A 15,683-nucleotide genomic window follows, 5' to 3' on the forward strand; every position below is an offset into this window, starting at 1 on the left:
AAAATAAAATAAAGGCTAAGTTGCACATTTATAATTTATTGATAATTACACAATTTACACATAATAATAGAGCAGTAGGACACATAGCCTTTATATACGTAATATACTCAAACTTTCAGTTTTAACTGAATGTAAATAGAACATTAATATCACTATAATATTCAAGTAACACATTATGCATAGTTTGTATTATGCATAATTAAAATAAAACAAGGATAATTAATAGTATATCATATTAATATTAATTTGTATCATACTTGACAATTAGCATTATGTACATTGTATATATATATATATATATATATCGTAAAAAAATAATTTTATAATTATATTTAATTATAATTATGATAAATTTAACAATAGTCTAGGACTTAATGAAATAAACAAAACATTTTTATCAGAATAATTTATACGTGACATATTGAATCAATTAATCTTTCATCAAAGCATTGAACTACTTTCTGTTTCGTTTCCATTTTCTGAGCTTTCATAACTATTGGAGACATCATAACACATTTCCTGTAGTTCTTTTATACTTACATTCTTATAATGTGGTGATTTATTATCAATTGAAATTACTATTTCGGAATTCTTCATTTGTGAATTGGTCCGTCGGGGCGGTTTATTATGTACATTGGTGTGCTTGAGCATATCATTTTTTTGTGTAAAACCACGTCCACAAATTGGACATTTGTATGGTCTTTCACCAGTGTGTGTACGCATGTGAACACGCACTTTTTCAGGTCGTCCAAAGCGTTTCAAGCAGATCTCACATTGGAATGGCTTAACTGGTGCATGTACCATTTCGTGCTGGCGTAAGTTTGCTAGGCAACGAAATGTAGCATTACATTTCTTACATCCAAATGGACGTTCACCTGTATGAATACGGCGGTGTGTGTCACGTGTCAATTTTGAATTGAATCCCTTGCCACAAAATTCGCAGTGATGAGTTGTCTCTCCTGTATGAGTTCGTTCGTGGTATTGTTTTGATGAAATCTACAACAATGGTATTTATAAAAATATTTAATACCCTAAAATATTACATTTTAAATAATAATGCATAATATATCTTTATTTGGGGTATAGTACAATATGTGATACATACGCAGTATAGTTATATATTTAAATATATTTTTAAATAAAATATAACCCCCCAGTGGAAGTATTGAAACAATAAGTCATGCAGCTCCCTTTAAAACTAAAAATTATTTATCTATTTTAAGTTATTATTTCAAAGACCTAGATATATCATTACTAATATATATACATATACTCAACTTATACAGCTTAGTAATAATAATGCCAAGATACCCTAGGATTGCCATACGTCCCGGTTTTGCTGAGACACTACCAATTTATAACAAAGTTACCCGGTGTCTCGAGAAAGTGTTTCGGAACAGTGATTTGTCCCCGGTTTTAAAATTTTACTCGATAAAATACTGTTTTTCAATAAGGAGAAAACATTATCGTCCTACAAATTATAGTGATAACAAAAAAGTTGTTGAATTAAGTTTGGTTTTGCTGGGTTCAAATTCAGCTGTGAAATGTTTATTTTCACTCGAACAGCACATGGACAAATTCAAGAACGGTAGAATAGTAGATACATCTTGTGAAGAATTCTACGACCAAATTTTAGTAAACAAATCATTATTAAAACAAGTTCATGGATCAGCCAAATATTTAGTAAAATCCATAGGTTAAACCCTAAACTCCAAAAGTTCCAAACACTGACCAATGAATTATTATAACATTTGTTTGATTTTATTTCACTGACAGCCATAAAATTTGATTGAAAAACGAAAGTAAACCATTATTTATAAATAATATGAATAGGTAATAGGTTTTGATATAATATTGCTTGTATAGTTGCATACTTAATTCATTATAAAAAAAAATGTAATGATCAAAAAAAAATATATATATTATTCAAAATGTCCCGGGTTCCAGAAAATATAATCTAGTAACCCTAAAATACCCAGATTTTTAAAAATAATATACCATTCTAATTTCTAAGACTAATAAACATAATGCAACATAAGTATTAATAAGCTTCAATAAACTACGTGGTTACTCTAGCCTGGATTCCTTGTTGTTCGTGACAAGACAACATTAGAATACGTAGACTACTGCGTAATGCGAATGCAGATATTGACCATGAAAAAACAAAAATAAATCATGTATCTAGCGGTTTTCTATATAGATTATAGATGATATTCCCTCGTAAAACAAATTAGGTGCAAAAATAAAGTTTTGGATCACGCCGACATTATAGTCTATCCAGCGAGAGAACGCGTCGATTCTGCGGAACCCCCGCGTCGCCATGCTATCAAAACTGGTTTGCTTATCGCTGAGTATCATTGGGGAATGCGCAGAAAAACTGATTTTGGTCGGTTTGCGGCGCATTCTCTCGCTGGACAGAGTATAGTACATATTATGTACTACATAATATTATCCAGGTTATTTATAAAGAACCCCGTTTAATAACATTAAATTGTTCTAAACCTAAATTATTTTTTAGCTAATTTCATTTTAAATTTAATATTTTAGAAATAAACAAAGCTCATCTAATGAAAATATAATTATAAGTGTTTTCAATGATATAGATAAGAAAAATATTGATTAATTTTCTAATATTTATTTGGGTTTTACCAAAATTGTTGTTATTTAAAACTATACTGTTAATTTTAAATGTAATATCGCTTGAGTTATCATGTATAAATAGTATTTACTTCAACTTGACTTAATATTTAATAATAAATAATAATATATTAATTGATTATGAGTTAGGCTTAGACAATTACTATGTATATATGTGTGATACAAATAGTTTAATGAGTATTTAACAAAGTGGTAGTAGATCCTAATTTCAGTACATGAAGATTTGTCTACTCAAGTTATTCCTATTTGTAATCCAAAGTATCAAAGAATTATAAGTAAATTTTAGTTTTAACAATGAGAAGTTAATAATTAGTGGTAATTACATTCCTCATAATTACCCTATTCTATTTATTGATATTTATACAAATAAACAACTGTAAAAACTAAAAATACGCAATGTGTCCCCGACACAATTGCATTCTCCAATTTTTTCAGGTCAAATGTATCTTCAATACGTTTGGTTCACTGCTAGATGCAGGTTTTTTTTTTAAGAAATAACCCACAGCATTATGGTCATTGCATTAAGAATTACATTTGTATGTAGTATGTAGCATATTTTGTTCCAAGGTGGCGGAATTTTGAAATGTTTAAAGGAACCAAATGATTTCAAAAACGGTAGGTAATCTAAAAGGGGTTAATAGAGATAATGGTACAACGGTTTCAGATCGTTTTTTAAACTTACTACTATACATAGTTTTGTATATACTAAGTCAAAAGTTAACGGCATTCAATTTGTGTCACCTAACTTACTTCCTAATTAATAATTGTTGTATTAGTACCAGTGATGCAGAATTAGAGCTATCGAATGTACAGTGTTAAGTCTAAATATATAGACTATACATATATCTAGTTTAAGTTAATCTGAATTATTGAAACTTAGAATTGTCATATTCTAACTTAATAACTATAGACCAATTAGGATATTAATCCATACAGTGAGACTTATTACAAAGTACAGTACTTAAGAGATCAAGCTGGCTTTAGAAATAGGAGAAACTAGCTTAACGATGTTTTTATTCTTCTTTTTCTTCGCCTTTCACTAGTTTCACTCCCAACTATTATCTATTTTTACTCTAAAACTGCATATGACTCTATACCCCCTTTCCCCCACAACCAACCAGTTATTCTTATGTCATTTTCTATTCTGTTCATCCATAATGTTCCTCTCCTTCTCTTTTCCTTCTACAAAATGATATGGGCACTCCCATTAACCATATCAAACCTATTCTCCCTCATTTTATCTTCAATTGATGTCACTTCTACTGAACCCCTGATTAACTCATTTCTAGCATTCATAGTCACTCCATTTATCAACCTTATTATTTTCATATCTATTGAACTTTTCCTCTGTTCTGATTTAATATCCACTGTCCAAAATTCCAATCTATACAACATGGCTACTTATTAGATATATTCTTTAATATAAACAGCATTTTCAAGTTACAAAAATATCTGACGCTTATTTCCACATCATCCGTTCAAAAAAAACAACTTGTAAACGACCTCATTCCTAGAATACCTAATATTACCTAAATATTACCTCAACTATCCTAAAACTTTCTTATGTTTATTTTTCAAACTGTACTTCCTCCTCAATCATACCTATATTCCATGCTACTTCCTCCGATTCATCTCGTAAAACTACTTAACAATAGAGTAAATAATATTTGAAATAAATTTAAGTTAGCTTAAATGGCTGAAAAGCCGGGAAATATAAACATGGTAATAATATTTTCTCGCCAAGAAAATTGTGAAGCAAAGAGAACTTCTATTTTGAACGAAGAATGTCTTAGGTATATAATTGTAAAACTCAACAAGGACTAAGCTAAACTTCTGACAACACTTAGAAGCAACAAAAAATAAAATAAAATCATGTAAAAATATCATACATAAACTTTTCGAGATAAGCTGAGGTATTAAGAACTTCAAAAGCCAAAATCCAATGGTTCCTGTTCCATCTCATATTATAGTTCATCTTAAATTCGTAAACAGCTAAACAAAGCTTAATTGACAAAATAAAAAGAAAAACAACTTACCAATCTATGAAATTCTAAATAAATTTAAGGAAAACATGTTTTATGTTTGCTTTATTGAATAGTGATATTAAAAACGTAATTGTGAACTATCATTTCCTATTCCTAATTTTTACTGATGATCTTATAATTTCTAAAAATTCATTCATCTCGGGACTGTTATTTATTACAAGAATTAATAACAAATTATCAATTTGTTAGTTACCTGCTACCAGGCATAATTATCATGGATTAAAACTCAAAATCTCTAAATTTTGATCTGTCTTTCCATCTTTCAAACATTTTAACTATTTACACTTAATTAGAGATAAGACTGATAAGTGATAGGTGTTTTTTTTTATTAGCAGGCGAGGATATAACAGACTAGCGCAGCGGTTCCCAACCCATGGGGAGTGAGCAGCGTAAAACTGGGTGATGGACCATAATATAATATTAACATTACCAACGTATTTATTTAAAATGATAAATATTATTATTAAATACCTAATAACATTATATATATTATATACATACGTGTATATAGGTGTGCTATTAGTTATTAACAGTCCTCATATTTTTTTTTAGAAAATTGGTAGTCCACACAACTAAAAATATTGGGAACCGCTGGACTAGGGTGGTATCAAATTTAATTGTGAGCTGAATTTTCTATAATACATTGATATACTGTTAAAAACTAAAAATTATTTAGAAATAAAGAAGTTAATAATTAGTTTTAATAAATAAAAAGAATATAAAATAGTGACATTAAATTAGTGATCTTTAAGCATAAAAGCATATTAGTATTAATTAATATTGTAGTAATATGCTTACCTGAGAAAATGTCCTGTCACAATATTTACATGCATGAGGTTTTTCACCAGTATGAGTACGTTGATGAATAGTGAAAGAAAGTCTGTTTGCCAACACTTTTCCACATTCTTGACAAGTAAATCTTTGACGATCGACTTTATGTTTGGCTAAATGATCAAGTAGTCCAGACACCCGATTGAACATAGTAGGGCAAAAATCACAAAGATATTCATTTCGAGTGAAGTGTGTAGCAACATGACGCTCAAAATGCAACATAGATTCATATTTAGCAAAACAATGGAAACATTCCATTTCTGAGGGATTATGTTGAATAAATATGTGACGTCGCATTTTGGTCTCTGAATCAAAAACACGCTGGCACTTGAAACATTGAAATTTACCATTCTCCTCACCATCATCTTCCTCTGTAATTTTTTCCATATCTAACTCGTCAGATGCATCATCAAATAATTCATCAGCCCCAATATTAACAACATCCACCGGTTCATACTAAAATAAAAGTAATATTATTGTGATTAAATAATGAATTTAATAAAAAATTAAGAAATACAAAAATCATCAAACAAAAATTAATATTAATAATACTTCTAAATATTCTTCTTTAACAGTAACAATTCCTCCACAATCATCTTCATCAGCAGAATTTATATCCATAATTCCCATGGATTGTGCATTCCCTTGATCAATATCTTCAATATTTTCATCTTCAATATTTTCCATATTTACCTGTTATAATAACAGTAAAAAATAAAACTGAAATAATGCTAAGTACCTATTAAAGCTAAGTATACCTAATAGCGATATAATATAATTTATTATACCTCTATATTGAAGTATAAAAAGAATACATTTTCTAGTTATAAATACATGAATTATTTAAGTATAAGTCTAATACTTACAAAATTATAGGAATTATTTTTTATTTGCTTTTTTTTCATAACTTCTTCTAATGTTTTATTCATCTCAATAGTTGATACAATTAAACAATGACAATTTTCTAAACGGCTAATGCACACATTACATAATTTGAGTGGTAGATTATCATTCTTAGAAACCTATAATTGAAATATAGTAAGACAAGGTTCAAAACATAGGATTTATAAAAATTCAAATATTATAATAAACTAATTGTTTTTTTTATTTACTGTAATAGGAAGATAAGAATTAATTTTTTCTTCAAGCTGTAGAGCCACTCCATCACGACCAAATATTTCAACATCCGCTGCGTTACCACATGTGCGGCAAATATCCCATCTATCTTTTTTTTTATTCATTATTTTTCTATATTTTCTATATAATCTAAAACACATTTATATTAATGATCACATTAGTATACTAATTTAAGCAATTAATCATAAATTATGTATTGTTGGTAAAAAAAAAAAACAACTATAGTAATATAATATAATACCTAAAAGGCAACATTTTTAAGTTTAGTTGGTTAGATAACATACCTAACATTCAACAAATAATGAATTAATTATAAAAGATTGATAATAAATTAAAAAATTATAGAGGAACAAATTTTCTCCATTGGAAAATATCATATGTGGTAACTATATTTAAAGTAGCTCAACTTTCATGGCTTAAGAGTAGTTATAGCCAAGAGCACCAATATCTGATAATAAGCATAATTAAGTTTAATTACTGCTTATTCAAGTATTTTGTTGGAAAATAATTAAGAATACGTATTTTAAATTATATTTTACAATAATATTATGGTTCTTAGTTCAAAAATTCTGAGTTGATAATAAATCAATGTAAATCGTAATTTACAGTAAATATAAATTAAATTTTTTTTCCAATTGCCCACATAATAAATTAATATAAATACTATGTAGAACGTACGTCACCATCAGACGTTAACGTCCACTAGTCTAAAGTGGCGAATAAAGTCGTTAAAAAAAGAAAATCGACAACGGCTATGATGATAATTTCGTTTGGAGTAAATCCAATGAAGTTTCAAACGTCACACAAACCGCTCAAACTTCAAAGACATCACTGCGACAAACGACAATACCACAGAGAAAAACACAAAGAGCATCACAACGTACGCGCATAGTATGTTTTGATTTTGCAGTCATATTTTTTTTCTTTTGTCTTTTACTCACCCAAAGAGAATTGATAAACCAAACCGGTGAGGAGTGGTAGTATAAAACAGTACCTCAGTCAAAGTTCCGCAAACCGATTTTGGACTTTCCGCCTTCCGGTGGTCAACTCTGAGCGACACGTTCAATAAGGCGAAAATTCACTGTCGTCATAAAAAAAAATTAAAAACACGAAGATTTCGTAGGTAAAACGTATTTATGTCGGGGTATTAGAATAATGATAAAATCACATTTACAGAAATATATACCAACTTATCATTTTTATTTCGTAATCATTTAGTATATATGGTATATACTATATTTACGTATATACAACCACTATGTTGCAAGACTAGTAGGTCGCCATATTCAACGACGCGTTTTTATTATTATTATTATTGTTGTTGTGATAGTCGCTGCGAAACAGTGTGCCCAACGAGTGTTCGCTATTCAGAGAATAGCAGGAAAAATCCAAAACGATAATTGAATTCGAAAAAAAATCAGTCGAACTTCTGAGTAAATTAAGTTAGTAGACGAACAAATTAACACACTTTTTATTCCTATAACATTTTTTTTTAAATGTATTCAAATTCAAACAATTCTTATCAGCCGGTGTTCTAAAAGGTATTTATTTCGATAATAGTCCCGCCGAAAGTGAGCGTTCCTTTATTATTATCTATAGTTGTGTAATAACTGATAAATGATAACGCGCGTGCTGAGGCTCGATAGAGAGTTTGTAGTCGTAACATTCAATGAGTATGTGACAAACTGACAACCGACAATTAGTGTTTAAGGTGTAATACTACTAATCCTATAATCGAACTGATGTATTACGATACGATCTTCTGTTTGTAGATTATAACAATATTAATAATTGTCTTCAAATGTACAAATGCCGAAGATCATTGGACGGTGATGATTGGTCGTTGATGGTGTCCTGTGGTGTTTCTGTCCTTCGTCACAATTAGATGATCGCTTGAACGAAAATTACATTTATACTGTTCCATGTGTGGGGGGACACTATTGTACCATGGTGTCCATCGCGGCCATCCAAACATTGAAGTATGAATACCCATTTGGGTGCTGCTCAGTCAAGATTTTTATTATTAACCATATCTATATATTGTCTTTTCCAGGAAAGCCGATCAACTAAAAGAACAAATATGTACATCCAAAGACATAAACAGCCCCGAAACATTAGCATATCAACAGCAGTTGAGAGTATGTACAATTTACTATTGTTTATCAATTGAATTGAGTCACAATTTATTTCTATTTTTTTTAGATCATCTACCAGCAAGTGTTGACTTTGGACTTGGAATATGCGCTAGACCAAAAAGTTGAACAAGACCTCTGGAATCATGGGTTTAAAAACAATATCAACAAGCTGCAACAACTCGCCAAAGACAAAAAGGTACTATCTACAAAGTTAACTCAATCAAATTATTAAATTTATATAATAATCTAGGGTTAATACTTAATGAATTTACTTCCCTATGCAGTCTTGTTAAGTATTTAAACATTTTTTATTTATATTTTTATTCTAGAGTACTAAATACTTTTTACATTCTACTGTTTTACTCCAAATTCTTATTACCAATATTTAATAAATGTCGCACCACCCCAAAATTTTTTTTTCAGTTACGGCCTTGTGACAAATACTGTATAATTACTCATCTAATATCTTGTACCTATTAAAGTATTATATTTATTAACCCAATCAATTATAAATAAGTTTAAATACCTTTCTATTTGCAAATAATGTTAATTATATAATATTAATTATTAATAAAAAATATTTTAATATACAATTTATTTAAAGTGTATTTGAATACTTATTTTAAATACGAAAGATACCAAGTATTTAAATACATTTGAAAAGTATTCTTAGCAAGACTGTCCCTATATTATATTATTTTTATAAATGGTTTTTACTTCTTTATTAGAATGCCAAACGCAATGAATGGAATGCACTATTCTTATCGTGCCTTGAGTCTGCATATGGTTTTTATCTTATGCTCTTACACAGCATATGCTTGACATTTGATTTGGATCTACCATTTCATAAGTATGTAATAGCTAATGAGTAATGGTTATGATTTATAGTACTCAATTTAGTTAATTATATATTATTAATTTATTAATTCCCATAGAAAATTGTATGGATTTTGTGACTCGGATAATAAGTCTTTAGGATCAACATATTTACGTAAACCACAAAAAAGTTCGTGCAATTACATTTGTCAATATTGTTTGGTGCACTTGGGTGATATTGCTCGTTATCGTAATCAAAATAGACAAGCTGAGTCATTTTACAGGTACATGATTTCTATATAAATAAATTATATACATTGTTAAGTACTTAAATTAAGCCACTTATGAAGGGCGGATCCAGAGAGGGGGCACTGGGGGTAAGTGTCACCCCCGTTGGAAAATATTAAAAAACATAAATTTTTATCATAATGTTTTTTTTTTGTGGGGGGTTATATCTATATTATATAATTTTTCCTATAAAGTGCTCTGACCGTAAATACATGCTGGATCCACCCTTGCCACTTATGACCATATTTGTTGCTGAAAAATTAAAATACATATCTTCCTATTAACTATTTATGTACATGTAACATGTACATAACAATAAACTGAGCTCTTTGTAAAATAATCTAGATCAGTATTTACCAAACTCTTGTTTGAGCTGGCCCGGTAATTAATATTTTTCTCCATCAAAATAAAACACGTTTGAATGTCCACATAGAATTGTATAATAAAATTAAAGCGTTAATTTGTAACAACAATATTTATAAAAAATTTAGTTTTACTAAAAAGTTCAAATTATCAAACGAAATGATAAATAATAAAATTTAATATGATAATTTTATTAAATTCTGCGACCCGGTATTATATTTTCGTGGCCTGGAAGTGGATTGCGACCCACTATTTGGGAATTACCGATCTAGATCATATTGATAATTTAATTTAAAATGCATATACTTGTTTCAATAATCATTATCTAATAATATCTATTATTTAAATTTAATAAAACTATACTGTATTCAAATTAAAAGACACGTTAAATGGTTTCAAGCATTTGGTGGTAGAACCTTTTTCATTGCTGTCAATGGTGGAAACTAGAAGGATCTGTTGATATCTACCAGTTTTTATCTGCGACTTTTATTTTCTAATTCTGAATAGAGTATAGGTTCTTAGTATTACTTAAAACAAAATAAATTTTTAGGTATTTTATTTTATATTATTATTTAGTGACATGGTATGAGATAATTAATACACTGTATAATGCATGGAATGCCACTAAATAATGTTTTTTCTAATTAGATTAATTTTTATTTAATTATATAAAAAAGTTTTAAATTAAAATAACAATATTAAACTTAAACATTATGAAATAATTAAATTAATTTGTTGTGTATTTATCATAATGAATATGTTTATATATACCTTTAACATAAATATTATACTTTTATACAGACATGCCATTCAATTGAGCCCTAATAGTGGACAACCTTATAACCAATTAGCTCTATTGGAAGCATCACGAGGAGATAGTTTGAGCACGGTATTTTATTATATGAGAAGCATAAATGTTAGACACCCATTTTTAGCAGCTGTCAATAATTTAAATTTCACCTTAAATAAATATATCAACTCTAGGTAAATATGATACTGTAAAAAAAAAGAAAAATTTTAATATTCTACCAATCAACTAATAATTTATTATGATACATCATATTTGATATTGTTTTTAGTCAAGATATGCTGTATAAAACAAAAATTACTAGTACTGAATTTGTTCAACTATTTCTCGCATTCCATGGAGTGTTGATGTCAAAGGATATAATAAAACGTCAATCTTGTGATGGATACATCAAAAGTCTTTCACTGTCATTTACACCACATATTGCTACTGAATCATTCACTTCATTTAAATTACAGCAGGTTGTTATTAATACTACTATTGTTATTAATCATTTATATATCATAAATATTTACTTATTCTTAGATGGTGGCTATAAATATGTTAGCATATAACTATATTGGAAATGAATCTACATCAATTAAGGTGCAGTGTTTTCCTGTCGTTGATTTATTAGCCACTTTTCTCAATGCTTTTTTACTTCCACTGTACACTATGAAAGAAAGTCAAAATATCTCAGAATACTATACATTGCCTGCAGGTATTAAAAAAAATACCCAATTCATTCAATGAAATATATTTTTAAATATTTTTTTTAAGCCATTAATATCACATGATGTAATTTAAATATTGTTTTACTTTATTTTACAGTCAAACTAATTCTGGATTGGATAAGAAGTGATATTAGTGTTCTAAATTCTCCTGGTTTCAAAAGTCGTTTACAAATCTGGCCAGGCCTTTGTAAATTATTAAATGGACTATCAAATGATTTAAGCAATGATGATTGTGAGTTATAACCATTATTCTATTTTTTTTCATAAAACATCTAAATTATTTATTTTTGTACATATTTTATAATTTTGAATTCCAGTGTCTTCTTAATTAACTTAGTATAATAATTTATTTGGATTAAAAAATCAGATTATACTGCTTTTTCCAGCCTATATTATAACATAGTTTTACTTGTAATTTTTAGTTATTTTTTTCTTAAATGTATTTACCTGTGGATGACCTTCCTTTTAGTTCCATTTAATTTTGCTTTTTTTTATAAATTATAAATAAGTTCATAAAATCTGTTTGCATCATTTATAGCAAGAGTGATCAATTTGTGGTCCGAATCTTGTTTATAAAATCACAAATTTATATACATTTATAAAAACGTATCAAATTATATAAAATGTGTTTATTAACATTTTAGCTCTTGGTATCATTGTATTTATCCATTTATCTCGCAAAAATAATTATGTTTGCCATCTCCGATTTATAGCATTGATTAATTTTTGGTGCCATTTCGATTGTTTTGCATAGACATGTTTTTACCATTGAAAATAAGTGGTATAACTTTCTCTTAAAATGCATTTCCCTGTAAGCATCCATGTTCTCCTCCCAATTTATGAATAATCAAAAATAATTTAAAATGTTTTCTACTTTTCCACTTATTTTACTAATATTATTTTCCAAAATGTTTTATTATTATTAGATTCTCATATTCCTTTACCAGAAGATAGATTGCTCCAAGGCTTTGTTATGTTAGAATCAGTACATTCTAAACTCATGTAAGACCAAACAATCATTTTTGTAACTCTTTAATGTGATTATTAATATAACTTTTTATTTCACCTTAGATTAAATACTGATGACTGTACAAAAGTAAATATAAATGCTCTAAGAGCTAATCGTTTAATTGATTTTGGTGTATGGTTTTCATCTACTTCATATTCATTAATTAAAGCAATGTAAGAATATTTTATTATTTTTAATTTTATCAATTTTTAGCTAATTTGTATTTATTTTTTTAGTAAAAAAGATAAAGGATGGAGCTTTGAAATAATACCAAATAGTTCGGCCAACTCCCATTCAATTGATCTCGCTGCCGATCTTGAAACATTATCATCATATCAACAGCGCCAGTTACTTAGTTCAAGTATGTTATTTATAAATATAATAAATAAGGATAATTATTATTATAAATGATTCATTATTTTTAGGTGAAAGAAAAAGTGGTATTTTAAAGTTTCAGTCTTCTAGTAATTCAGATATAAAACCAGTCTTACGTAATGTTGACTTTGATTCAATGTTAAAAAAGAATCAAGATACTGAAGCCAAACAAGTAAATATCTTACTTCGTAGTATATTATAAATTATTATTTTATAATTATTTTGTCAATTAAATAATATAGGTAAAATTTCGCTCTCCATCTCCGAGTTCATCATCAAGCAGTGAGGCTAAATGGTCATTGGAAGACCTTGATCAGACTTCTTCAGAATTTGAAAAAGATCAAAATGCTGTGAAACCTACTCCTATTGGCTATCAATTGCCACACCCTGTCAATTCTTTAAACTCTTCCCAGCCTAATATTAATCCTGTTATGAATACTTTTGGTCAACTTCATATGAATGGATTTCCATCATCCTCTGAAAGTTCATACAGGTTTAATCAGCCGTTACCAAACTTCTCTACTTGGCCACAACCACCAGCCAGCTGGATTGATGGCATTAAACAACCTCAAAAGTAAGAAAATATACTATTTTCCACAAAACTATAAATTTAATCTGTAGAACTGCATGAATACTCTTCTCGAATTGTTTGAATAATACAGTACTTAATCAACTCCAATAACTTATGTTTAATCCTTAAAATTTTTAGCAACCAACAGAATCATCCAATGTTTCCATTTATGCAAAACCAACCTCCAATTGGGCAGTACCCAAATGGTACTTGGTCAAATGTTAATCCTCCCCAAGCAGCGCATAATTCACCATTGCAAAATAATTTAAATGTAAGTATTGAAATTTAAAATATATATTTATTATATTAATTGTCTTACATATTTTTCAAGCATTTTAATATAAGAGATGATCAACAGCGTAATTATTATAATGGTGTAAATAACAGTCCATATTATTCACTATTTAATCAACCTAATGTTATGATGCCTCGTAACATGGATACAAGTCAAGAGCCTAATAACAGATCATTTGCTACATTCCATCAGCAGGTATTATAAGTTGCAGATTTAAAAAAAAAAACATTTTTTCACATACAACTTTTTTTATAGTCATTGTGGTCAGGTCCAGGGCCATCACCACTTGAGCGTTTATTGGAACAACAACGTGGTCGTGATGCATCAGAAGGAGGAGGTACATAATATAATGAAATGAAATAAAATAGAATTATGATCTATTGGTTATTAATGATTACAAAACTACAAGCCTATTATATTGGCTGAAAAATTGATATTTGGAACTACTAAAATAATATCTTAAAAATGAATCATGCTTAAGCTACAGATTTGGCTTCAAGAAAAATACTGGATTTATAATTTATGTGATCTACATCCTGCAATAGGTATAATGTTACTGTCTACTGTAGTAAAACTACATAAAACCTGTTTAATTAATTCATAAATTTTAATTTACTACATGAATTGACGTTAATGTACTTTCTTTTTTTTAAATAATTTATTCTTTTGGTGCAAAATTATTTCTTACTAGAATTTATTGATGTTTATTATTTATACTTATATAATATTTTTTCATTTTGTAGACTATTGAACTAATTAAATTTAAATGAAAATTTAAAAAAAAATGGATAAATGTATCGATACTAATTGTCCCTTGCTACAATATATATATTTTTTAATTTGTTATATATTAATAGTGTTGTTTCAGAAATTAATTTTGTGACGTATAATACAATAATATAATATAGAAATTAAATTAAATTTTGAAACTGTACAATTTTCTTGTTCGATAATCTAATAATGATTTTTGTTCAACATTCTAGACTGATATGTTTGCATAGTTTTATAATGAAGGAATACAAAAAATGTGATGTTTAATTAATAATTCATATCAAACTGAATTAAAATTATATTTATGGCTATATTGTTATTCAGTTTTTTTAAGGAAAACTTTTCATGCTAATTTTCTGTAAATGATAATTGTTTTATATTTGCTTGAAATAGTCATAATTTTTCTAAATCGAATATTTGTTTGTTTGTTTTTGTTTTTTTTTAATTCATTATTAGATTTATATTTCCAAAACAAATTAATTAATTAATACCTTTAAATTGTTAAATAATTTTTACATGAAAAAATAATAAATATTTTTTTTCATTATATAATAAAAATTGTATAAACAATTTGTTTTCTACTACTTGTTAAGTTCTAGAAAACATTTTTAAAAAAAAGTTCCTGATCAGAGTCCCTCGCCCCCACCTTTGCTATTATTAAGTTAATTTTATTGTTACAATTCTTATTATATTTTTGTTTAAAATATTGTTTTTGTGTTGTATAGACATGTAGTTAATTTATTTTTGCGATGGTGTAATTAAAATTACTTTGTTAACAAATTTATATGAACATTATTCAGGAATCAGATAAACAAAAATAATAACATATATAATATAATCATATGGTATTTTGGAAAATTTATTCTAC

At 27.7% G+C, this 15,683-nt stretch overlaps 2 protein-coding genes across 4 annotated transcripts; one reads left to right on the top strand and one right to left on the bottom strand.

Annotated features, from left to right (window-relative positions):
* Positions 1–9: 9 nt before the first annotated feature.
* On the bottom strand, positions 10–7,944 carry LOC132920470 (zinc finger protein 391-like). Of its 3 annotated transcripts, none has more exons than XM_060982901.1 (6): positions 7,666–7,944; positions 6,647–6,800; positions 6,401–6,556; positions 6,087–6,227; positions 5,502–5,990; positions 10–996 (listed from the first exon to the last, which is right to left on the bottom strand). In XM_060982901.1, the coding sequence occupies exons 2-6, from the start codon at positions 6,773–6,775 to the stop codon at positions 442–444; spliced, it is 1,470 nt and encodes a 489-aa protein (XP_060838884.1). In that variant the 5' UTR covers positions 6,776–6,800; positions 7,666–7,944; the 3' UTR covers positions 10–441. The 3 variants fall into 3 exon arrangements, with proteins under 3 accessions (XP_060838884.1, XP_060838874.1, XP_060838866.1); XM_060982891.1 differs by having other exon boundaries at positions 7,613–7,944; XM_060982883.1 differs by lacking the exon at positions 7,666–7,944 and adding an exon at positions 7,350–7,543.
* A 334-nt stretch (positions 7,945–8,278) lies between these two features.
* On the top strand, positions 8,279–15,673 carry LOC132920461 (nonsense-mediated mRNA decay factor SMG7-like). The gene is made up of 18 exons (XM_060982871.1): positions 8,279–8,382; positions 8,444–8,650; positions 8,725–8,809; positions 8,874–9,002; positions 9,535–9,656; positions 9,742–9,906; positions 11,075–11,257; positions 11,353–11,542; positions 11,607–11,781; positions 11,892–12,026; positions 12,721–12,796; positions 12,866–12,976; positions 13,040–13,164; positions 13,229–13,350; positions 13,421–13,752; positions 13,888–14,020; positions 14,081–14,239; positions 14,300–15,673. Exons 2-18 carry the CDS (start codon positions 8,619–8,621, stop codon positions 14,387–14,389), a joined length of 2,364 nt encoding a protein of 787 aa, XP_060838854.1. The 5' UTR covers positions 8,279–8,382; positions 8,444–8,618; the 3' UTR covers positions 14,390–15,673.
* The last annotated feature ends 10 nt before the right edge of the window (positions 15,674–15,683 follow it).

The sequence above is a fragment of the Rhopalosiphum padi genome, chromosome 1, assembly GCF_020882245.1.
Source record: "Rhopalosiphum padi isolate XX-2018 chromosome 1, ASM2088224v1, whole genome shotgun sequence".
Taxonomy (NCBI): domain Eukaryota; kingdom Metazoa; phylum Arthropoda; class Insecta; order Hemiptera; family Aphididae; genus Rhopalosiphum; species Rhopalosiphum padi.